The sequence below is a fragment of the Macrobrachium nipponense genome, chromosome 3 (genome assembly GCF_015104395.2).
Source record: "Macrobrachium nipponense isolate FS-2020 chromosome 3, ASM1510439v2, whole genome shotgun sequence".
NCBI lineage: Eukaryota > Metazoa > Arthropoda > Malacostraca > Decapoda > Palaemonidae > Macrobrachium > Macrobrachium nipponense.
This window is the reverse complement of record NC_087202.1, coordinates 73,408,599-73,436,456: the sequence shown is the minus strand read 5'-3', so window position 1 is coordinate 73,436,456 and position 27,858 is coordinate 73,408,599. Positions and strand designations below refer to the sequence as shown.

At 36.8% G+C, this 27,858-nt stretch overlaps 1 protein-coding gene across 1 annotated transcript; it reads right to left on the bottom strand.

The window, feature by feature from the left end:
- Positions 1-366: 366 nt before the first annotated feature.
- On the bottom strand, positions 367-19,104 carry LOC135221813 (organic cation transporter protein-like). The gene is made up of 12 exons (XM_064259697.1): positions 18,952-19,104; positions 16,923-17,072; positions 13,514-13,623; positions 12,570-12,661; positions 7,877-8,042; positions 5,818-5,972; positions 4,719-4,887; positions 4,133-4,205; positions 3,690-3,844; positions 3,289-3,500; positions 2,132-2,307; positions 367-1,063 (listed from the first exon to the last, which is right to left on the bottom strand). Exons 2-12 carry the CDS (start codon positions 17,031-17,033, stop codon positions 794-796), a joined length of 1,689 nt encoding a protein of 562 aa, XP_064115767.1. The 5' UTR covers positions 17,034-17,072; positions 18,952-19,104; the 3' UTR covers positions 367-793.
- Positions 19,105-27,858: the final 8,754 nt, after the last annotated feature.

Below are 27,858 nucleotides of genomic sequence, written 5' to 3'. Positions count from 1 at the left end.
AAACACTCATAAAATATCAATGATAAAAAATTCACATTCGCACTAATCCATTGTTCACGTTTGGGTTTACCAGACCTTTAAAAATGACTGCAAGGCTTTGCAGCGCCGCCCCGGTGGAAGACCACCGAACTACGTAGTACTTGTACAGAGATCGCAACTCCAGGTATATACCCTCTATGGTAGATTCACATTAACCGTGCATCTGACGCTCCTGATTGGCTGTTGATAAGCCAATCACAGGGCTGGAAGCTCTCAGTCTCCCAAGGGAGTTCACATAGGCAGGATGTATGTTCCACCTCTCCTGAGGGAGGTGGAACATACATCCTGTCTAAGTGAACTCCCTTAGGAGACTGAGAGCTTCCAGCCCTGTGATTGGCTTATCAACAGCCAATCAGGAGCGTCTTAAGGGACTGGCCTACACATCAGATGCTTGGTTGATGTGAATCTACTATAGTACTGTACTAAAATGAATAATCCCATAAGAATTCATAGTGAATTCATAAATGCCCTGGGTTTCGCCTGTTGCCCAGCTCTATGTAGTATACCCAAACGTTTTTTTACCGATCACCGTCGAGTTCTAGTCATTAATCCAGTGAAATTCATTTAGAGGAATGAATGTGAAGACATCAAGTCACATCTAGATATTCTAAGGGTTCTATTGTACTAGACAATACAGAGTATAATCATTCATTTTACATTAGAAAATGATAATGATATGCATTTGTACGTAAAAGATATTTCCAAAATGATAGAGGAAGAAACTGAACTCTGGAAATACATTAGCAATCAGCCGTCACTTTTGGCGCCCACTTCTCTGGAAGGCTTCCAACTCGTATCGGCATCCTTGAGACACATCTCCAGGATCTGACGTCGGCAAGTACTTGAAATAATTCCACTTGTGAATCCAGGACCTAAGCGGTCGTCCAACGTTGACATCTTCTGCTTCTTGGAAATTTTGAGGGAGAGGAAGGCCGATGGTTTCAGGAAGATATAAAGTTGCCAGAAAGCTTATTCCGGATAAGGTTAGCATGACCCAGTATCGGAACGATGCTCCAAGGTTTGACTGTAAAGAATATTAACTGATTCAATGCATACTGTGAACTTAATACCTATATTAAATATGATAAAGAATTAAACGTTACTAAAAAACGAAAAAGGAGAAAGATTGAAAACTTTGATCTTTCGCTGCATAAGTAGTTATTCCAACAAGACTCGGGTGGTTGGTTCCTGAAGGGGAATTCAGTATTAGTTTGCTAATACACAGCTAGAAATTATATAACAATATGATCATTAATATCTGATATATCCACGATGGAACCGTTTGAGGTTGGGCCAACTCCTCAGTCTCTTTTTTAAAGTTTGAGATCTTACGCTTTCCTAAATCAGAGAAGAGCCCATCTCTTCAGTTTACCACCTCACCTGATTCAGTTTCTGGAACATACCATATTCCATATAAATGTTGCAAGGTTCGTGCCATGAAGAATAGTTCTTTATTTAAACTCCTCCCACTTCCTGATAATGTTGGTATGTTTAGTGTGGTGTAGGCATCCACGCACCACCTGTCGCTCTCTTTGTATACGTGCTTCAAATGTGTGATGATTTCCGCTTCCTTCCTCACTTTAGTGATTCCATTATAAACGCTGTTAGTCCTCAGAGTATGCTTTTATTTTTCCCATGCTTCAGGTCCCATTACGCCATTTCCCTCTGTATGTAGCCTAAGGAAAAATGAAAGCATGCTCTGACGACTTCCCGAGTTTATAATGGAATCATTAAAGGAAGGAAGGGAGCGGAAATCGCTCGCACATTTGAAGCATGTATACAAAGAGAGGGACGACATTGTCACCCTGAACCCTGTTTCAGTGCTCTAAATTAAAAGTACCATTAGGGTATTTTCTTCCACTTTCTTCCTTGGAGCAAACCGGGCTTTGAACCAAACCGTTACATCTCCTGGAACCCAGGGTACTACAACTTTTCATTCTTGACAACCGCTGCTAGATGATGTCCACAACGTCATCTTAGAAAACAAAAGAATATCTAACAATGAAGAAAGATCTTTAACCCTCAATCTTGATGCTCAAACAGACAATGAACACGCCATCTCATAAACGTATCGACAGACTTAGCTCCTTACGTCGATTATATAGGGCGATGCCGTCACTGCTGCGAAACCGCAGGCACTAATCCAAGCGAATCCTGTAGACCGTATCGGTGTTGGAAATATTTCCGCGCTGTACACGAGAAGTGTGAAAACGGTCATGCTGACTGAAAGCTTGATTAAGGCCATCACTATGAGCAGAATCCATTCATCTGAAATCAAGAATAGCAGTGAGCTGGCTGCCCCAGGTGTGATATACGTGGCAATCTGGTATGCAACTATGATTTAAAACTATTCGGTTAAGATGATTTAAATTAATTTCACAGTTATTACTGTCTTTCGACACATCATTGCCTTCAATTCAGTTAATATTTCCATCTCTTTCTGCTATTGTTGGCGGTTAAAGGCATTTGGCAAATCAGGAGCAAAACACTCAAATCGAGCTCTCTTATACCAAGCCACGCATATCTAAAGACATTAATATGTAATTTTGAATAATAGCGTTTATCGGTACATAAAATCCCATTATACTACTAGTAACAGTATACTTCATTAACATAGGCGGATTTAAGGATGGGGGGGTGGGGGGGGGACTTGGTCACTTGAACCCCATGGACATACATGAATAATAGAACATTGTTTTTTTTTCAATAAATCATTATTAGGGGCAAATATTTGCTTAGTTCATGATTATTTCAATAACAACTGTAAAACAACAAAAACAACAACTAATACTGTGTATATATATAGGCGTGTGCATGCATGCATACATACATATATACATACATATATATCTATATATATAATATTATATATATATATATATATATATATATATATATATATATATATATATATATATACACACGTAAATATACCGTATGTGTTTACATGTTACATATATACATGATCAATCCTAAGCGGCCCCCATGAAAGATTTCTAAAGCTGCCACTGTTCATTAACAAGAGAAAATATTAAGAAGCATTACAAGAAGACCTTTACGTACAATTGACAGGAATACTCTTTCGAATCTGTGATTGTATAGTTTACAATTAGTACTTTTTTTTCCTATTTCACCTCATAAGCTAATCAAAATTTCAGATTTTCTAACTTGAAGCAGCTCAGTATTACACTTCATCGGTAATATAAACTGACACCGAAACAATACCAAATACGGAGTAGCGCTGCCTACCTCTAAACACGAAGAGTGACGCCGCGCAGAAGCCGAAAGCAAGCAACGATGTCGAGATGAAAGTGAACCTCCTTCCGAAGTAATGGACAACAAGGCATCCCAGATGACAGCCCGGTAAGTCCGCCAGCGATATCAGAACACTGTCCAAGTAGTCGTTCGAGTATATTGTTATGGAGGAGTTAACAACGCCTAGGATGACATGCACGCTAGACCTAATAGGAGAAGAGAAATCTGCGTGACGTTGCATCTACAAAAACAAGGCCGTTGGCCTAAACTTTTCAGACATTTCTTACCATCACACTGATGAAATATTTGTTCGGTCTTGAACGAAAGTATACGTAAGTGATCGCATATTAACAAATAATCTTTGTTCTATGTACTTGACAGTATTAATAACTTACCCAATGATAAAGAGCATAAGGGATCTGACGCAAAGTTTTGGATGTTTAATAATTTTTGATATAGAATTTTCAACAGGGTCCGTGTTCCTTAGCAATTCGATCTTCCTTTCCAGCTCAGCACGTTCGGGAGTGGAGTGTGTGTTCCTCTGGCCAACCTGAAGATGATAAAATGAAAATATTTACAGTTCAGACACACTTGGGAAGGAAAACGTCTATTTTTTTTTTTATTGATTTGGAATTTCCATGCTTTCATTCAAAACTATAACCCAAAAAATATTAAGAAATACAATAGTCTTGGTGATTTCTGTCCATACAATGCACTGAACTGGTGAAAAGTGACACACACACACACACACACACACACACACACACACACACACATATATATATATATATATATATTATATATATATATATATATATATATATTTCAAATTACATACCATAATAAGCACATCAGCACACTCTTCCCATTTTCCTTGACTCATCAACCAGCGAGGAGACTCTGGCAAACAGCTGAAAAGTAACGAATTAAGTATTTTTAAGATAAATATGTAGCTAAAAACATGTTATATACATATATATTTTATATATGTATATATATATAAATATTATATATATATATCATTATTTATAATTATATATATAATATATATATATATATATTCTATATATATTATATTATATTATTATATATATATACTATAATATAAATATATATAACGTGGCATTTTTGGGGGCTGTTAATCACTTGTGATCTTACGTTGCAAGATTATTCATGGACATTATTCCGAAATTCCTTGAGACACTCATATGAGGGAAATGCTGTTAGAACATTTTGAAATAATTGCTATGTACACAAAGAAGAAAAAATGACAGACAGGAATGGACATAAGTTAACAAGAGAGAAACTGTGATGTTTTAGTAATCCTTTGCTAACGAGACATTAGTCCCATTCATGAGGGCTGATGTGAGCATTTGATTTGAGAATTAACAAAGATACAAGTCACGAAGCCTCAAGTAACTTACAAGATGTACATAAAAGACAGAATCAGAGGCACGCAACACGCAAGAGCTTGATAACGCCAATCGGGAAGAATCCAGGACACAAGGGAAGAACAACAGTAGCCCATAGTCCAGCCGACAGAAGACAAGAAAACCACCAGCGTTCTTTTACTTACGGATACGAATTCCATGACTGCAACACAGAGAAAATGAATGTGATAACAGCGACAGATTACGTGACTTTCCTTTGAAAGTAGATAACTCCAAAAGTTCCTGTAGTACCTATGGACAATAAATAATAATTATATTGGGTAAAAACACTATATAAATATACAAAAATGTCAGTACAGCATTTTCATTATTATTTTTTCAACATTAAACCATAGGAAACCGCTATTCTGTAGAATTCGTTATTTCTCAGTCATGCCTGGGAACCCATGAACCCAGGCTTCGTACTTCTGTCTCTTCAGAATCCAAAATGGTTATGAGTCTTTAGTATTTTCAGAAGTTTTACAAGCATAAGTTTTTGGCAGTCATATTTATGTCTACACCTCCTTAGTGGATGCATTAAATAAACAAAAACACTAAATCAGCTGGCAGACGATTTTCGACGGCACAGGATGACGTCTTCTTTATTAGGTAGGTTGGTTAGTTTAGTTTAGAAAGAGTCAGCTTTGTGCTGCCATGGGCTCTTGCCCAAAGGCGGCCTGTTTGTGTATTAATGTGTTAAAAGGAATAAGAGCCCAGAGATGAACTTCTGAACTTGTCTAAACCAACGAAGACAAGTCTAAGACATCGGAGTTACTCTTGCTTTTTACTTAGTGTTCAGAACCCAATAAATCACTGTACTCTATAGGAACTATTTTCATCTACTGACAATTCTCGGGCAAACCACAATGTATATAGTTATCTATTATTTATTTATTATTTTTTTTCTTTTGCAGTTTTGAATCTTCTGTTGTGGAATTATCAGTTCTTCCTGATAGGGGTTATTTTCTTCAAAATAAGATAAAAAAAATGAAACGTCTTTGACGAGTAACCCAACTGTGCTTAACAAACTCATGCATAATGAGGTAATGGTTAGCAAAACATCGTCATTTAATGAGTTCTGATGATTACTTACCAGTCACGAACGGCATCAGGTAATTACACTGGTAGCCCAGACCCGCTAAGAATCTGAAGGCCAGATGAAATTCAAAAGACGGAGCCCAGACGACAGCGGCTGTGAACATTGCTTGAAGACCAACTGCTATGTAGAAGGCAACTCGACGACCAAGGCTGTACATAACATTTTCATAACGAATTTAATACCGCCATGTTCATGAGTAAGAAAATAATGCATATATATTTAATGAAAGCAAAAGCAATTTTATTAATCAACTTTGAGAACCCTCTACTGCATATAAGAAATTATTTTGGGGGCCTTAAGGGATACTGGCATAGTAACTAGTACCAACCATATTCTACTAAGGTTTGTCAAGTAACCTTACAAACTAGAATATTATCTCGTGAAAGACAAAAGCTAAAATCTCATTCAAAATAACACTGGAAGTATGTAAGCAGTTTCACAATTATTCTCGGACACTTCAATGATCCAATCCCATTTTTATTGAGATCCCTAAGCTTTGTATACTCTCTCTTTCTCTATTGAGCTTATACCTCTCTCTCTCTCTGTCTCTGTCTCTCCTTATTGAGCTTATACCCATTCCTCCATCCCTCCCTCCCCTCCCTTCTCTCTCTACTGGACTGACAAACATCCTCTCACTTTTAGCAGCTACATATTATCCATCATCTTTTATCTTCTATCTCTCATGAGTCTGTCCTCTATTTAAAAGAAAAGGGTATATTAGACATTTCGAGGTGGTTAAGAGAGGATAATGTAAGTAGCCATTTTATCCAAGAGAAAAGTGCACCTTAATCCAGCTTACAAATGTAAACAAAACATGGCGCGATCCGACCTCCAGCTTACACAGGATGCGTGCAAGATTTTCCCCCTCGAGCTTAGTTGTAAACATATTCTTTTCTGAACGTAAATTAAAACGTAAAAAATCTTTGGTCGAATAGATCCTTGTTTCACCAACAAAAATTAAAATAAACATGCTACATCTTATTAGAAATGATTTTTCTGTACTGTTTACCATGTAAATTATCTATTTTTTTACATACTCATTCAAATAGATATATCATAAATATCCTACCATAAAATTCCTGCAGGTATCTTTGACTCAGTGTAGAACATCTTTTTCAGACCTTTTCAGGCTGTCTTATCCCTCAACAACAACAATGTAGTTTGTAGGTTTACTTTCCGAGTAAGCGAAAAGCATGGTTTACCAAATTATGATTTTACCAAACTATGGTGCTGACTAGTTACTTAGCTCTGGGACCAACTGATCAACCCTGAACTCCAATTACTTATAAGTAATACATCTCACCTTATGTTTCTCAAGAAGGAAAAAAAAAAACAAGTCAATTCCGTATTAGTCGTGGTAAGCCTTGCCATAAACAAACTATAATTATACGTGGTTCAAGAGAGCAACGTAATTTAAACGGGAAAGTTTAAATCATATGGCTAAGTAGTGAAAATTATTAGGGTAATAACGACCGTGCATATTATTTTCCTGCCTTTGGTAAATGATTTACAAATATCCCTGTCGTAAATGAAAAGAAACGGACACTATAAATAAACTTTAAAAACAAGTTTATCAAGAAATGTATGAACTGAGATGAGGAGCTATTCATAATTCAAAACTATGCCCTCATACAGAAACTTAAATACATAGGTAGTCCAATGCAGCTAAAGCAGGGCTTCGTCAAGAAACGTAAGTTGAGTACATTAAGTAATATGTTAAAAGGAACATGTTTTTTATGATACTGAAACTGGCCATGGATGAAGTGATGAAACAGAAGGGCATCTACTAACAGACAATATAAAAATTAATAACATTTAGAATATAACTAAACAAAGCAGCAACTGACTTAGCTGATACAAGCTAAACTTAAGTACAAAATCAAAATAATGACAACGTCAGTGCTAATGTAGTACTACAGCCTAATATTCAGTAGCCTTGAACTTCTGGGACGTTGAACTTGTATATTAAAGCGTTATAAACTATTGTATTCACACGCCTATAATGTTTTGAATAAACAGCAAAACAATTCCTTTCAACACGATGCTTACTTACTATTTGTCAGCTATAATCGGCATCAGAAGGGTTCCAACTGCATTTCCAATAGTATTCATGGACATCATGTAACTGGAGAACTTCTCTTTATCGCAAAGCCAGTCGTGTAGTGTGGCCACAGTGTCCAGGTACTCATATCGATCGTGTTCCCACCCATGGCTGCAAGCTGCAACATGAGCAGAAAGTATATGGACTCCTTCCTTTGGCATATAGGTACACATAAGCACACGTACTACATGCAGATTTCCTCGTGAACTACGTGGTACACAAGGTAATCAGTGTACGTATCTATGTGAGACTGTGACCGAGCATAATTATTCGCTAGTAGCTTTGGGTAGTTTATTTATCACTAATTAAAAAAAATAATCGTTTCCTAGGAGATCACTCACATACGTTACTAATTATCTGACGCATTCTTACAATGAAAAGCGACACGAAGTCGCGTGGTTGGCACTCGTGGTTTCTCCGGGCTTTGCTTAATGTTTTGAAATGAGATGCTTTTCCAGTGATTTGCTCAATGACTTGATTTCTGTGAAATGTAAGTTATTACCAGAGCCTTTGGTATCCTACTCAGTAATCCTCAGGCAATGTCAGTCGCGCACAATTAGGCTGTATCGGGTCACGCCGTACACATAGAAAGTAATTAATGAATGATATACAGTAAATTGTGACAGGTACAATAATAAAGATAAATAATATACCGAATAAATATGTCAACGTCTTTACGTATAATTACATATACCAATGATTCTACTTTATCATTTAAGCAAAATGAAGTAGAACTCATCCCTCTTCCCTACATAGCAACAATGAATTAATTAATACGTAAATTTTCTTTTACTGGAACCATGTACTATGGTACACTAAGATAACATACAGTGATTAATGACTTAAACAGTATTGGAAAGAAAACCCGGTGGAATGATGTCCTCATGGAAGAGAGGAAAAAGGTAAAACGACACCCGATATTGCATTACAGTTCCTCCTTGCGTCAAGATGGACGAGCGGTTGAAAACGATACTCTAGACCTTGCTTCTTTCTGGTCACAAAACACTCAGGATAATTCGGACTGGAGACGTAGGCTAATATTATGCACATTCCAATAAAATCAATGACTTTTTTTTTACGCCTCGTACAATAATTCTTTTGCATCACGTAGGATATGTTCGAGGATTTTCAATAAATTTGTTTGTTTAAACTATTTTGTTGTTACTGTCACATGCAAGGAATGATCATTAACAATAACTAGCGACAGTTCTAAAGGTAATAAAAGGAGACATATTTTCCCTTATAACCGGTTTTCCATAAACTTGTGGTACCTCCAGAGAGAAGAAACAGGTTTACACATACGTCACTACTATCTTTCAGCTTCCTCTGTCGGATTGTGGATGAACAGCACGGGGAGAAAACTTCCATAACATTAACTGCTTCATAATCCTACACAGAAGGTTCACCAGTGAGTCAAACCCCCACTTCTCATTTCACTTCAATCTTGCACACACTGTCCTGTCGCTTTCTGGACATCATGGACTTTCCTTTCCAATGCCTCTTCCTTCCGCCAACGGCCATACCACGTTGAAAGCGCAGCTTCTCGTCCAATACTTCTTCCATCCCGTCTGTCCAGCAAATTGTATTATCTTCATTTCCTTTTCCCCCAAAACGATTCACAATTATACACAAGTCGCCAAAGTAACACTCTCCATTTTCTCCACGTGACCAAACCGTCTCAAATATTCAGCAAAGCTACACATTTCTTACTCTTTCAGTTGTCATTAGACCACAGACACTACCTAGACAATTCAAAATCTTCAACTTTTTTTTTTTTTTTGAACATCAACCCTCTACTTCAATTAAAAGAAAAAAAAAAGGAAGTTGGCCCAACAATCGCTTTATTATACCGAAGAATATTTCCAAGTTATTTCCCAATCTTTTGCACTCACCCAGCTACCTTCCTTGCTTCACCTACTCTATGACCTCTTTTCTTATCCTACCAACATCTTTTGCATTTGTTCTGAAATATCTATCCGAATCAACAGCTTGGTAAATTTTTACAACAGTTCCAGCTACGCTTTTCTTAAATAACTATGTATTTCCTTATGTGTTTTGAATTATTATGATAGCAATTCATGTGGGAAATTAGTTTTTTTTTAGTTATTCTACACCTCTACTACATCCAACAAAAACAACTCATTTCCCACATGTATTACCATCATAATCGTTCAAAACACATTCAATCACAAATGCATAATTACTGGTTACAAAGGACACAATTTCAAACCTAGCGGTTCAGCACTATTGACACAGCAAACTACCTGAGGGTGGCGCTATGTTATCGTCCTCAGAGTACCAGGTACACCTAATTAGGCTGCCTCGTCTCATCATGCGGACTCTTTTTCCCCTAAACCTTGTAGGGTAGCCAATATGTGCACTTATTTCTAGGACGCCCTGGATCCTGATGTATACTAGTTTGAACGCCCGTCCTGTCTCACCCACAGGCACATAGCCCGTTCGTAGGATGCACCTTGGGGCTTTCCAGCTTATTCATTCGTCGCCAAAACAATCAAACTTTATAGCATGCTAGCACCATCACTTGTGCCCATATAATTAGTGTATATCGATAGCCCGCCCTCTAAGATCTTTACTGAGAGCACAGCAGGTCTATCTCTCTGCGCGATATACCTAATTTCACCAGTACATTTACAGTATCTGCAGAGATGACACCCCTCCAGTTCGCCGTTATGGTCTCTATCACTGGCTTACTGGAGGTCAGTTGCTCTCCAAATTGCTTGATAGGCAAAGTGTCATATTTGGACTTCTTCAACTTGTGAAAATAGTCCATGCAATTCACATTGCTATCAGATACAATTTGGGCCTCAATGACGCTGGATCCGATCTCATTCCACGCAATGAGATCTGGTTTTCGTAACCCAGCTCTAGTCAAGATGCGTGGCTCGCTCACAGTCTTATAGCCAGACTCCTCAGCCTTCTTCTTCACGTAGGCTAGAACTCTTGATTCGCCACGGCTGTACTCTTGGGCACACTTGCATGATGTGATGCAGTGTACCCGGGGCATCACAGCCGAGATCACATCGGCTGCTTCTGTCTCTACCCCTAGCACTTCGAGAGGGAGTTGTTAAGACCCCCAAACGAAGGTTCACGGCATTACAGTAGGTACCCCCTTTCAAGAGACGCGTACCAGAGTCTATCCACTTTGGCTCCGGAGAGTCTAAGGCTTCTTGGAGTCCAACTCCATCCATAGATTCGCGCCTTATCCACATTTTTAAAGATCCTTGGCAATCTCTTATATACTGGCAAGCAGTAATAGGGGTTACAGGAGGTTAGCAATTACAGTACCAATAGCCACTTTCTTTATCTTAACTAAATCTACAGTATTGCTTACTACACTTTAAACATTCACTGTTGCATGTAACGCTCCATGTTACCTCAAAAATCGATGCATTGCAGTTCATATTCATAAGAATTATGAATTAACCAAAAATCTTCAAAATCACAGGAGGAACACAGACTGGACATAACTGCACTCCACGAAAGAAAACCAACTGACGAGAGAAAATGTCTGACACCTGCAAAATTTTCCCCTGGTCACGTGACTCCTAGATATGGGACGTAACTACCCACAATGCAATTTTAAGGAAAAATAAACTCGTATCAGAAGTTCAGAACCACAATGTTATTTCAAGGAAATACAAACTCGCATCAGAGCACAGACTGTGTCAGTGTTAAAGTAAACAAAAGAAATATTTCAGGGATGGTGATTATATATACATTCATATCTCAGCTATGGTGGATTTCCCCAAATGTTCAGAGACAAAGTTTAAGAAATTTTTATGCAAAATGCATACTAAAATTATTATAGAATAAGTTGGAACTGTTGTAAAATAATACCAACCTCTCCCCAACGTCTATCAGCCCTATCAAAGTTGACTACTCTAACTTTCCTGTTCCAGGTAATTTCAACTTTCTTCTGTAAAAACTTTCAAACCCTTTCCCTAGCTTCTGCACTTTCTCGTTACTAACACCATTCACTAATATATCATCTGCAAATATCAGTAGTTCCTCACTCCATTTATAATTATTTTTTTTTATCTCTCAGTCTGCACTTATATCTACTTTCATTTCTCGGATTTCTTACATCACTCCATCTATACTGATATGAAACAGCTATGGAAACATGACACATTCTTGTCTCAGATTCAACTTCACGCCATATGAGATTTGTTCGTCCACAGATTGTCTATTTATTTATAATCTTCCGGTCTACAATCTAAATGCTTTTGGTATTCCATACCTGTGCTTCCCGAAATGATTTCACTTGCTTTGCAAGCAAATGCTAGGAAAATTGAAAGCCACATCAGCTACAAATGCTGTGCCTTCAAGGTCACGTCTTAACATTGGACAAGAGCATTGAGCAGTTTTGGAGGCATTGATAGCAAGAGGTAATAAATCGATTTAGCTTACTGATCTATTTGATTCACAAGAGGCAGCCATCCAAACAAGATTACGATTCGCCACGATTAGCGGACGTTCCACAAAGATATCAGTGGAACATGAAAATAGGATGGAAATGTGAATCTTGATTAGAAATAGGGAGAAAATACATAACCGGTATCAAAGATGCTATCAAGCTGATTGCAGCTCCATTCTCAGCAATTAAGAATTCATATCGACTTACCTACAGTTTCGTTCGAAACTGTAAATTTGCCTCCACTCTCGTTTTTCCACGTTATCTGGTAGTGAAGACATCTTGACAATTCTCCATTCTCTCTGTAAGAAGGATTTTATCAGGAAAGACATGTACGGTTAAAATGCCTACAGCTGAATGGGTATATGCACAATAATTACAACGACAGGAGTTTTTGCGTTTCCCAGCGCGCCCCTTATTCAGCTATGAAAGGAAATATGAAAAGGGCAAGTAAAATCAAGCAAAAGCGTCTACGTTCTAAAAACGAACGATTTAAGTTGTCAAAATGATACCGTCGAGGGCACGGGATCGGCTGTCACAGAATTCTAACCAAACAGGTAATTTGTCTATCTATCTATCTATCTATCTATCTATCTATCTATATTATCTATATATCTATATATATATATATATATATATATATATATATATATATATATATATATATACATATAATTTACGGTTTTTGCTTGTTTCACTTTCTGGCTACATTCGTATTACTTTGATATCAGATGAGGCATGTTGGAAACCGTACAGAAGCTCCTATTGTTATAATTATAAAAAGACAAAGAAATATAATTTTAATTACTATAATCCCCTCTTGTCTTCTTGAATTCTTCGCACTTTTTGGATACGCTTGTCACTACAAAGCCGGAGATCCAGATACAAGAACACAAAGAAATTCTTGGCATAGAAATTCATGGAGTAGTAAAGCGAATTGATATCGCATCATATAAAATAGAAAAACTGCCAAGTTCACGGAGGCAATGAAAAAAATCATTGACCAAACTTGAATAAAATGTCAAAAGTACTACTAAGCCTATTTAAGAAGCTGTTTTAAATTATTTCGGAAATTCAAAGTACAAAATTTGTACCTATATTAGTAAACGAGCATCAATAAATCCCTTAAATAACTCTGCTAAGATCCATCGTACCTTGGTATGGTAAGATTCTTCCACTGCTCTAAAGACAAGGAAGTTTGTGCTCTGCCAGGAACATGACACCAGTAATCGGGGACAGCAAGTTGGAAGACCAAAGAATGGTTCTAGGATTGAGGGAAGAACAGAATTAGTGGAACTCGGTCAGTACAAATGTAGTGCTGGATTTTTATATACAATACATACATATATATATATATATATATATATATATATATATATATATATATATATATAAGGAGCCAATAAAAACGCCAAAATATAGAGAGAAAATACTATATTTCAGAGACTGCTGTCTCCCTCTTCAGGTAGATGAATGAGAAAAGTTACAGAAAAGGTGGTATTTATACCAAGAGATCCATTCACAGGCAAGCCAATTTAGGTCACTCCCACTGATAATTCTCCTTTAATCCTCTTAAGCATTGGTTGAATAAAAACTTTATCAATGACATCTGAGTCCCATGCACCCTTTGAGATGTTTATTACCTGTCTCTGTTTAATCAAGGCCGATTCGATCATCTGACTCTTGTACCGTTAGTTGCTGCTAGAAATTATATGTGACAAATTCCAGTTTATTCTGTGGTTGTGTTCATTTATATGGTTGAAAATAGCTGAGTTCTGTTGTCCATACCTAACTGACCGTTTATGTTGTATTAATCTCTGAGGAAGTGATTTTCCTGTAAATCCAATGTAAGATTGGTCACAGTCCAGGCATGGGATTTCGTGAACGCCTGTGTCCTTGGGGGATGTCTTTTGTTGGATGTTAATCAGGGATTTGGCTAAGGTGTTTGGGTAAGTAAATGCAAAAGGGGTTAGATTTCCTGAGAGTCTGGGTCACTGTCTTAATCCTGTCGAGGTGTTGAATTTTCATTAATTGTTGTGTGTCCCTCTCGCCTTGTCTTGAGGAGGTCGGTAGAAAATTACATTTGCTTTGAGAATTGCTTTCTCAGTTATATGGTCAGGATACCTTAAAGACGAAAGCTGCTAACGAATTAGTTCAAATTCTTTTTCCAGGAAATCTGGGGAACAAATTCGTAAGGCTCTTAAGAATAGGTTGGTGGCTACGCCTATCTTGATAGGAATGTCGCGATAGCTAAAGTAGTGAATGTATGAAAGAGAGAACATTGGTTTTCTGTACATGGTAATTTTGTATTCTGTTGTGTCTCTGATTATTAAAACATCAAGAAAAGGAATTTTGTTGTTTCCCATTCAACTTTAAATTTGATGTTGGGCACTAATGCGTTAAATTTTGAAAGGAATTCATTAAAATTGCTCCATCTATTATCCCAAAATGTTTGAATATCATCTACATATCTCATCCACAGCATGTTTTTGGGTTTTATTGCATTTATTACTGTAGTTTCAAAGTATTCCACGTACAGATTGGCTAAAACAAGGACTTAAAGGACTACCCATACTACACCCGAAATTCATACATTCACTACTTTAGCTATCACATCATTCCTATCAAGATAGGCGTAGCCAGCAACCTATTCCTATGAGCCTTACGAATTTGTTCCTCAGATTTCCTGGAAAAAGAATTTGAACTAATTCGTAAGCAGCTTTTGTAAGAAAACAATTCACAAAGCAAACGTAATTTTCTACCGACCACTCAAGAAGAGACCAGAGAGACACCCAACAATAAAATAAAAATTCCACACCTGGACAGGATTAAGATAGTGACGCAGAATCTCAGAAAATCTAACCCTTTTGAATTTACTTACCCAAACACCTTAGCCAAATCCCTGATTAATGTCCAACAAAAGACATCCCCCAAGGACACAGGCGTTTACGAAATCTCATCCCTGGACTGTGACCAATCTTAAATCGGATTTACACGAAAATCACTTCCTCAGAGATTAATACAACATAAACAGTCAGTTAGGCATGGGCAAAAGAACTCAGCTATTTTCAACCATATAAATGAACACAACCACAGAATAGACTGGAATTTGTCACATACAATTTCTAGCAGCAACTGCCGGTACAAGAGTCAGATGATCGAATCGGCCTTGATTAAACAGAGACTGGTAATGAACATCTCAAAGGGTGCATGGGATTCAGATGCCATTGATAAAGTTTTCATTCAACCAATGCTTAAGAGGATTAAAGGAGGATTATCAGTGGGAGTGACCTAAATTAGCTTGCCTATGGATGGATCTCTTGGTATAAATACCACCTTTTCTGTAACTTTTCTCATTCATCTACCTGAAGAGGGAGACAGCCGTCTCTGAAATATAGTATTTTCTCTCTATATTTTGGCGTTATGGGCTCCTTTTATTAGATGGAATTCTGTTGTAACAGAACATTTTTACCAGTCATATATATTTATATATACATATATATATATATATATTATATATATATATAAATATATTATATATTATTATATATAGTATATATATATATATATATATATCTATATATATATATTTATATATATTTATATGTGTGTGTGTGTGTGTGTCTGATCACCATTATTCACGAGTCAACCTTGTTTAAAACATCCGGATGATGGTTATGTATGTATATAGATATATATATATATATATATATATATATAATATCTATATATATAATTATTATAATAGATATATATAACAGAATACAAAAAATATTTTGAAAATAAAAAATTCAATAAATTTTCACTTTAATTCATAAAATCATAAATAAGCATCGTAAATATTAAGAAAAATTCTGATCTTAAGAGAAGCCTACTTGTGTTCGCTAATTTATGCAGGAAAATGTTTACTACAGTATCAGCGAAGATACGAAATAAACATATATACTAAAAAATAATAATTTCCTGCACCATGTAATCTAATAGTAAAATGTCTAGATAACAGAGATTTACATTCTCATATCTAGACCTTTCCTTGTCCAGAATTATATGGTAAGAAGTTTGTGAATGATAAACAGAACTCAAGATCAACTACTTTGTATTATAGTCGAGACTATGTGACCCCTGTAATTCTCGCATATAATTTATGCTCATAAAGGCTTAAAGGTGCCACTTTGGCTTGTTATCTACGTGTCACCCACTTGGAAGTGCTAGTACTAAACATGGCGGAAGCTCCTTGGGACCTTAGAGGGTATATACCGTGATTGACGCTCTATGCTTGGGACGCCGTGTGAAGTACTAGTTCCTCGGGGATCAAAGTAATATATACACCCATTTCTATATATTGTGTGGTCCACAAGTGTACTTATAAACGATATCTTCTTGCGACCGTCTATTTTACATTTACCGCCTACGTTGTTTAGTACTAGCACCTTGGAGTAGGTGACGCTTAGATAACAAACCAAAGTATCGCAGGCTCAAGTATATGTTAACCATGCAGGGATGACTTTGCTCAATGCACTCGTTTCGCGCTTGTTTTAAAACAGAAGAACAATGTGCACTCACCACATAAGCAATAATGAAAGACACGGGAATCAGAACAAATCCAACCATCCACTTTTGAAAAGGACCAAAGCTTCCGACAGACGCGAGTAGGTCCTCCAGCCCTCCACCCATTGGTTTGGTTTCTTCTTTTCCTCACCTCAAAGAGCCGACCTTGGACGGAGAAATGCTAATTAGTATCTGTTATAGGTTACAGTATCTTTTTGCCATTCTGATAACTTTTATAATATTCATTTAACTTCCTAAGATTAGAGTGCAATAGATTTTAAGAAATTGTCATATACCCAAGGCAAATATTGGCAAACATTAGCAGCACAGTATTTTCGGACACAATCATTAAATCTCAGATAAAGAACAAAGGCAGAAATAGAACATCTGACATAAAATGCCAAAAATTGATAATTGAAAACTATTAAAACGCTGGTAGGGTACATGAATAGTATGCGCTGCTGAGACTGATCACATGAATGTTGATAAAAGTTTTTTTTTTCAATACTACTACAGTTCTTAATTTCTCTGTAATAATACAGACACACCCCACACCACCACACACAACACACAAACAACATACACACACACACACACACACACACACACACACACACACATATATATATATATATATATATATATATATATATATATATATATATATATATATATATAGTATATACGTATATAATTTTAGGCACTGAGTCTTTATTAAAATTGAAATGTTACAGCGTTAAATTTGTTTTGGCTGAGTAGCCTAACCTTTCTGTAGATATTCCTTCCGTATATAATCCTTACACTCAACCCTGACGGTTGTTTAGTTAGTGCATTTTAGCATGCTTATCAGCTATGTCTGATTTAGGGGTTTTATGTGGTCCATTCCCATTATCCCTCACCTTACAGTGTGTGTGTGTGTGTGTGTGTGTGTGTGTGTGTGTGTGTGTGTGTGTGTGTGTGTAAGGTGGACGAATAGCGATTTCACCGATCACTTTTTCGTGGTTAATATCTTATATTTGTGTAATCATTTTCTTTCCTCCACATGGTAAAGTGTAAATTCCTGCTTTTATAGGACGCATAAATGACTAATTTCTTCAAACTCAGATGAAGTTCCGCTGACAAGAACATCTTTGTCTGACCAATATTTTTTTTTTCTTTTTTTTTATAATGGGCTGACAATGATTGAGTGTTTATTTGGATTACAATATGGGCAGAAAATCAGGTTGATTTCAGAGGTATAAGTTGAAAGGAATCACTTAATATTTCCCTCATATTAAACAAGATTTTGTTGAATTCGAACTTAAAATCGGTTGTCTGGCATTTGCATTTTCATGTAAGAAGAAACCAGCACACACTGCATTTTTTTCCTAATGTTGTAAACAATGACTGTCAGTGGATATTGAATAGTTTATTTAAATGAAGAGTAAAGTGTTTGTTATTGGCCTCAGGAAGAGCAAGAAATTGTTTTAAAAGATCAAATCCAACAGTTAAATGAATTTGCAGGGTAAACAGTTCTGTGACGAGCGAAACCAAATGGAGTGGAGGTTCGATTTGGGTACGGCGATCGAGAAGTGTTATCGGAATTAACTTCAGCCGCCTGAACTGGTAAAACTTGTTATAAAGCTCAAGGATTCTTTGTGTTTCATTTAAGTTCTTGGTGGAAATAATCATATTATGATGACAGCATGTGCTACAATTTTACACAAAGCAAGTCGAAAAACACTCGGATTTAGTTACATTACAAACCAATTACATTGAAATGATAAACATCAACCGTGAAACAGCAGGTAATATCATAAGATATACAACCAACTTAAAAAGTAAAAACATACCTTTAACACTGGCAAGCAAAAAAAGCAATCATACCCTGATCAATTTACTTCATAGCCAGTGAAAACCGATAAGCTTTAAAATCATGGAATGATTAACATTAAAATTCTGATTATATTACAGTTCAGATTATAATTAGACAAAGAACAAAGCCATTACGCAAAGAATAAAAGGGGAAAAGGAAACCCAGAGAGGAAGCAATAAGAATAATTACCTCAAGCGAGATCCGACGGCGGCTGCAAGAACTTGTGCCACACCGACCACAAGTCGAGTAACTGACTGCAACAAGCGTTCAGGAATACTTGTTCGTTGATATCACCGAGTGGTTGCCACTTATATCTAAGCTACAATGCCTGGAAAAGTCTGCAAAGTCTGCATTCGTTGTTTCGTTTCGCGCCTTTCAGATACCGTTATGAAAGCTCCGTTAGTTGTCAATGGTATAAATACATTTGAGATTTCAGAATACACACACACACACACACACACACACACACACACACACACACACATATATATATATATATATATATATATATATATATGTGTGTGTGTATATATATATATAAGCGTGAAGCTGGACCATTGGAAACGTTGCAATTCATTTTAATTCTTTATTTTCTACGTTTCGTAATAACTGTAATTACATCATCAGGGAATCTGGTAGACAATAAATAAAATTACTTTAAAAATTACTTTAAAATTACTTTAAAACATTTGCAAATTACAACACAGAATAAAAAAAAACACAGAAACAAAAACAAGACCAAAGACCACTAACCAACCTTATGGAGAGAAGGCAGAAGACAGAATAAACAGTGTTGCCACACTCTCGGATTGGAATTATCGTACTGGCTCCTCAAAATTATGGGTTTTTCATTAAAAATATCGTACAAAATTGTAGGTTTTATCGTAATTATTATCTTACACTGTTTCTGATATTTAACACATTTTTATAATTTGACAAAATAATGAATATATGTATGATTTCTTTGTAGTCAATAATATCTTGCAATTTACATAATTAAGATAAAAAATACAAATGAAACATTTCTCTTTACAAAAACTAAAAAAATGGAATTATGAATAATTAGTTAATGTTATGAACAATTGTTATGAACAAATTATTACTATATTGTATTAACACTGTGGTAAAAAAAAAAAAAAGTTTACAGCTTAGAACGTCACTTCTTTCCATAATATAAACTAAACTGGTGACGAATTAACACGAAGATATGTGAGTTGATAGGCCCACTCATACATATCTTTAAACATCCCAAAACATCAAAAATCAAAATAGCATCACTGAGTAGTAATCTAAAATAAATATATATAATTAAACATGACTGGTACTGCTACCTATCCCATGATAAAGAAATTAATAACAATAATAATTGTAAAGTATTAGATATTAAAGGACACTGTAGCTCGATGTATGTATATGAATCACGGTAATGTGAAATGACTTATATATTATATATATATATATATATATATATATATATATATATATATATATATATATATATATATATATTATCCAATCCTTTCTGTTCTGGGTCTTTGTCTTCTCTTCTATCTTGAATTATAAACAACTTTCACAAACATATCCTCCAGTTTTCCCATATAGCCGTACCATCTCAAAACACTGTTCCAATCCTTTTACTTGCTATTAAGCATTTTACCACTCCTATTTATCTCCACATTTCTCAATCTCTCACCTCTTCTTTTACATGTACTTGATAAACAATTCACCTCTACTGCTTCCAACTTCTTTCCTTATGCACCTTGAACCATAGATATAGGCTATATCTATGGCTCCAACGTCCTGTTCGTTCTTATTTACCATCACAAGCATATTCTTGCTCATTCTAAACTTTCTTCCCTTGCAAATACTTTCAAAACAATACAGCTGCCATGACATTTAACTCCTAATTCAAGAACTAAACCAAATGCTAAAAAAACTTTTTGAACATTAGCTCCGTCATAAACCTACAGAGAGATTATCTAAGCGTCCCACAGTACACCCTACACACAAAATTCATCTTTCACCTGCAACTTGCACATACTCTCTTGCTTCTGAATAACTGGGCCCTTCATTTCCAAAACCCCTTCCACATCACAAACATAGCACTTCCAAGGTCTTCCTCTTCACCTTCCTTCCTTCCATGCCTCCAGATTATACACCTTTCACAAACCTGTCATCTTCTCATCTCCATGCAGAACTGAATCTAAAAACAATGCTATGTCTTTTCAAACTAGCTAACCTTTTGTACCAAGTCTTCGCTTCTCTACATTCTTAGTCTTTCTAACCATACGTATACCACATAAACAATCTCAACAGCTGCTAGATTTTTTCTTCAATTCACATTCAACAACACAATTCACTTCCACATATTACATCTAACACAGCAATTTCCTAACTCCTCCAAACTTAGCTTCCTAGTTTCCATTTGCTTTCATAACCTTACTCTTACTCATAGTCCCTGTCTCTTCTTAGAAACCTTACTACCTTAATGAGCTCTGTTTGCAAACATCAGTAATTTCACACTATTCATGGACCCTTTACTCACGACAACATTTTGCATATGTATCTGTCTTTTATTCTGTCATCCCTTCCCTAAACACATGAAATTATAACATATTGTCTCAAGCCTCTTTTCAATCACAGCCGTAACTATTGTCAACACTTTAATTTGTCGCAGAGATGTAATTGCTCTGTACATTCAGGCTTATAAACCATTTACCCTCACCTCCTGTACTGTACTGTACTGCACTTCAATCATTTCAGCAATAAGATTTTTCTAGATGCATATTAGAGAAATACTGTACAGGTCTTTCCCTTTTTTCTAACCTTTCACAAAACTATGTTACATTAAACCATGATGTACATAACATGATTTATTACTTGTCTTGCAACTGAATTTCAAATAGTCCTTTAAGCCACAAATTTTATCCCTCTCACTACTCTCATATTCTTGTAAATACAGTACATCCTGCTTGTGCTGTGATCCTACTTTTTGCATTTTTGCACAACTCTTGTGTACATTTTCCACATCAGTTTTTTCAACACAAGCTCATTCTTTACCCAGCTTTTTCATGTCATTTTCTCTTTCCTCTTGTCATATAGTGTTGTTTCTTGAACACAAATTGGGAGGTAAAATTAAGTTCGTTGTGGACAGGTCCGTCGTTCCATGGTTCTTACAGAGGTTTTTAGGTGCATGCACATCCAGTAATCATACTAACAACAGCACCTGTTTCCCATGCAGAAGCTGACCGGAAATGCGTTTCACTTCCTGTAAAACCTCAGGGTAGTTGTGACTTTGGCCCTGTTAACACAAAGAAATCAATTCCCAAGCCACACAGAGGCTTGGAGTTTGTTCTTCTTGGTTCCTGAGGTAAACCACTGATGGCGTCATTTGCTTATTAAATGAATCTTTTTTTAGCCTCCACCTCATGCAACATGACAAATTTTTAAATCAATTTGCATTTTTCATGGCTAACAAACCTTTGGTCTTAAGAATAGGATATTTTCCAAGCACAGCTGGTAACCGTAGCTAACAAACCTTTGGTCTGAAAAATAGGATATTTTCTAAGCGCAGCTGGTAACTGGTTATTACAATCAGAGATTGTAAGCAAGGAATCTTTGAGATCTGGTCAGTGACCGCACATAACCCCATGATGCTGTCTTTTACTAACCGCCTTGGAGAGTAGAGACGCTTACACTTGGCTCTCCTTCCAAGCCGGTTGTTTTTTGCCTGTGTTCTGTTCTTTCAGTGTGTTTTGTGTATGTTACTGGGTTATAGATTCCTCAGAGTCTCCTCAACCTCGCCAGTGTATGTGCCCAGGCATCCGAGGGTTCCCGTGCTCAAGATTTTTGGGGTCTATGGCTAGATCTGCATACAAGTTGCAGTAGATGCAGAGCAATTTTTGTACGGTGATGAATCCTTGCCCGGAATGTCGTGCCTGGCCTAAAGTTCAGTGGAAGTTATTTTATAAGAAGAGGGAGCATCACAGTTTCGACTCTTCCTTCTCGGGAGCTATATTCTTTGCCTCTTCAGGACGATTTGGCTGCTCTTTCTCATTCGTTTGATGCTAATTCTGGTGTTCCTGTGTCTCCTTCCTTTTCTTCCACTGATTCGTCAATGTAAGTATTGGGAGTGCCACAGGCTGATGTTATGTGTAATGTAGTTCCCTCTCCCTCAGGTTCCAGTTTTTGTCCCGGGGGTGAGGAGGCTTCCTCATCACGTTCATTTATTTCAGATTCGGAGTCATCCAAAATGGCGGCAGTTTGGGTGTCCCTTGGGCTACGGGGTTCACCCTCCTTTGAAGGTTTGTTTTTTCATTTCATGGAGGCCCATACCCCACACCCTAAGCTCCCACTGTTATCCCGCCTCCCCCTGGTCTCATCTACACTGGGTCTTGAGGGCGGCCATCTTGTGGGTCAGCTTCGCCATTGAGGCCATCGACTAGCTCTGGTCATAAGGAGGTCGTGACGTCACTCCCAGCTTCCACTCGTTCCATGATGTCAGTGGTAGCAGCTGCTCATCCTCCTCAGGATCACAAGCTTAAAATTTTAACAAGCGGGCAAATTCCCCCCACATAAACTTAATCAATCCAGCTGCCAAACTCACCCTCAGTCACACTTTCCTCTTTACACTACGGAATACATGCAGGACAATTGACCTATACCTACACACAGAACAAAAAAACACAAACACATGTACTCATCCAACTCCAGATACTTGGGCTATGCTGTGCTGTCTGCCGGTCGAGGTCGCAGAGATACCAACAACAACAAAGACAACAACCCAGAACCACAACCCACTACACAACACCCAAGGACCACAACACTACAACAAACAAGGAATACAACCACAACTCAACAACGGCAAACAAACAACATCTAAAAACCACAATCCCACAACCTAACAACACAACAACAGACAAGGAACACAACCACAACAAGACCACTGCACAAACAACCACTAACAACACCAAGGAATCGCAACAACTCACCAAGAAACCACACCAAGAAACCACAACAGCTCCCCAACAACAACAACCCTCAACTACATCAACTCATATACAACCCAACAGGAACTCACAAGCACAACAAATCTAACAACACAGGCACAACAACTCCAAAGCAACAAAATCAAACTTAACATAAACTTAATTAACCAACAAATCAATAACACACCACTGACTTTCAATGCGACCGCTGCCAACACTACCGATCTTTACAGGCTCTGCCTAAAGACTGACTAAATACTGACTCCAAAGCACAGAACCCTAACAACTCCAAACTCTAACAGCACCAACAGACAACCCAGAGCTCACCAACTGCCAACTCAATCGCTAACTATCCATACAGCAATTACACTCTCTCTCTCTCTCTCTAGGACATTGTCAAATGGAACGCCATAACTCCTCCATACTATGACGTCATCGTCCTCGCTTGCTGAGCCGTTCAAGCCTTTGCTTCAGGCGGTCTTCAAGAGGCTGGACTCTGTTTTGTGAGAGATGTTCTTTGCATTTGCTACAAAGAAGACTGTTAAATGGAAGGTCTCTTCTCCTCCTCCTGCCACTAAGAGATCTCGCAGGGAAGAATTTGCTTCTCCTTCTCCTTCTTCTCCTCCATCACTGCCTCGTCATCATCACATCAGACGTTGGAGGGTCAAGGACTTTGCGATTTTGCCTTCATTGAGTAGAGGGAGTGTTTTACCTTCCTCCTCTCACGTCCATGGTCATTCTACCAAGAGGAGCGGTTTGCCTACATCCCCTCATGATTGTCCTTCTCCATCTCGGGTTAGCATTCGTGGTTCTGGTAGTGGAGCCTGGGGATTATTATTATTATAGCTGGCCCGAAGGATTAGATAAAATGCCAGGTCAAGCTCTTAGGCCAGAGCTGGGACCAAGTTGGTCATTCAGGATAAATAAATAAATTGCACCAAGGCAAATGCTTTCATACTAGAACACACACACAATAAATACATTTACTCATGTTCCCCAACATACATACTAAAACAGTATATTAAAATTCAGAATTATTTTTTTAACTTTTTGAAATGTTTTAAACTTCACTAAAAACACTAATGTTTTATATTTTATCAATTAAATTGCAGTTCCTCAGAAAAGTCAAAATCGGAACTACCGAAAATGTAAAAGATTCTGATACAATTTCTTTTATTGTCTTATTTCCAAAAGTTGACAGTCTCTGCTGGTCATACTTTGGACACTCGCACAAGACATGTCTGACTGTTACCAACTCCTCGCACTCTGAACACTGGAGCAGAGTCGTGTGGGCTGCTCATTAAGTGTCCATGTGTCAGACGGGTATGGCCTATACGGAGACGTGTCAGAATTACTTGTTCATGTCTCTCTCTCTGATATGATGAACTCCACTTTCCAACGTCAGGTTTTATTTGCTTTAATTTGTTATTTTCTGACTCTTCATTAAATACATGTTGCCATTTCCTTATAATACCCATCTTTATGTATGTTACATAATCACTCATAGGGAGATTCACACTTGATCTTGTCATTTGAATTGCTTCTTTGGCTGCTTTGTCAGCCTCTTCATTTCCTTTGATCCCTACATGGGTAGGGATCCAACATATTTCTACTTTTTTTCCAATAATATCTAATTTATGAAGTGATAATTTAATTTGTTGTACAATATTATTTTTTGGTTTGTAACTCTGGATGGCTTCTATGGCACTTCTTGAGGCACTAAAAATCACAAAATTATTGAGGGATGTTTCTTTAATTATTTTTATGGCTGAGGCTATTGCGCAAAGTTCTGCTGTGAATATTGAAGCTGTATTAGGAAGAGAGAATTGATATGATTTGTCCTGGGACACTGCCGCATATCCCACTCCATGTTCTGATTTAGATCCATCTGTGAATATTGCATAATGTGGACCTTTTCGGTTCATATGTTCTATTGTATGTTGTCTATGGTGTGAGGGCGTATATAATTATTTTTTTGATAAATATTTCAATTGTGTGCAAATTTTCATTTTATTCATTGCCCAAGGCGGAGGTAATTTTACCACTGGAGGAATTTGTATATTCACATTTAGTGACTCAAACAGTCTTCTAGCTCTAATTGGAAAAGGGGGTGGATGATTGTTTATAAAAATATCTCTGAGTTCAAATAATTTTTTTGTTGGAGAATCGCTTGTCCTAATTCTCAGAGCACTCTTCATTATTACAAGCTCTCTATGGAGAGAGAGAGGTAATTCACCACATTCAACCTGTAAGGAAGAGGTCGGTGATGATTTAAAGACTCCTGAACATATTCTAAGGCCCTCATTATGAACTGGGTCCAATGCTTTCAGTGCTGCGTCTGACGCCGAGCCATATACTTCGCTACCGTAATCATTTATAGACAGGACTGTTGCTTTATACAGTTATGTAAGGGTTTGTCTATCGGCTCCCAATTAGTGTTTGATAATTTTCTAAATAGATTTAATGCTTTTTTACATTTTGATTTCAAGTATGTTATGTGGGGTTTCCAGTTTAAGTGAGTATCAAACACTAAACCTAAAAATTTTGCAGTTTGTCTAATTGGTATACTATGATTTCTGATTTTTAAATCTATCACTTCACCATTCATCCACCTTTTATCTTTATAAAACACTACTGCTTGAGTCTTATGTACGGATAACTTGAATCCTACAGATGAGGTCCATTCATTTATTTTTATTATACTTTTATTAATGATGCGTTCTGCATGTTTAATACGAGATGCTGAATAATATATGGCAAAATCATCCATGTAAAGGTTGCTTTTAATTCCAGTAGGTAGATTTTTCTTAATGTCATTAATTGCCAGGGTAAACTGTGCCACTAAGGACACTTCCCTGTGGAACACCATTTTCAAGTGGAAATGTTCTGGACAATACATCATCAATTCTCACTTGAAAACTACGATTTGTTAAAAAGTTTTGGATGAACCTAGGTAAATGTCCACGGATGTTGTTATTTTGCAAAGTTTTCAATATAGGGTACCTCTAGGTAGTGTCATAAGCTTTTCCGATGTCAAAAAGACTGCTACAGTTATTTGCTTTCGCTCAAATCCTCTTCGTATATGGTCTTCGAGGTTAGAGAGAGAATCTAACGTAGATCTGTTGCACTATGACCCAAACTGAGTGGGAGTCAAGATTTTATTTTCTCGAATGTGGCATGTTAATCGAGCATTTACCATTTTTTCTATTAACTTGCATAAGCAACTTGTTAGAGAAATTGGTCTGTAGTTATTTGCATCACTTGGATCTTTTCCAGGTTTGGGGATAGGAATGATTATAGCTTTACGCCATTCATCAGGAAATAAATTTCTACGCCATAAAAGATTATAAAATTGTAACAAATATGTCTTCGCCAGAGGTGCTAAGTGGCAGATCATCTCAAAACAAATATTGTCACCTCCAGGAGCAGATTTATTGCTGTTAGTGAGAGCATATTCCAACTCTTCCATATTAAATTTTCTATTATAATATATGTTTTCTATTGTTTCGAAATTTATTGTTATTAGTTCTATATTATTTTTCTTTGTGCGGAAGTGGTCATCTAAATTTCTGTCACTACTTACAAAAGCTAAGTTTTCTTCTATTATATTACTTATTTCTTTTGGATCGAGTATTCTTTTTCCGTCTTTTAATATGGCATGTCTGGGTGGTTTCACATGGGTACCATTTATCTTCCTGAAATTTTCCCATATTTTTTGTATGGGAGTATTATTAGAGAGATCTGATACATATTTCCTCCATGAAATCATTCTTCCTTGAATTACTTCCTTTCGAAATTTTGCAGATATTTGGTTGTATATAGGCTTTAATGTCTCAATTTCTAGTAACAATATAGTCATTTTTTGCAAAGTACCTTATAATATTGGTAATGTTTTATTTATTTTACTGAACTTTCTATTTAAATTATCCAATCGTCTCCCTATTGAGTGTTTTGTATTTATTAATTCTGTTAGCTTTTCGGACCACCATGGAACTTTGTGTTTTGTTGGATGGGGTTTTGAGTTTGGTATTACTTTGTCAGCAGCATTTTTGATGAAATTAACAAGAAACTTATTAGTTTCATTATGGTCTTTTAGATATTCAAATGG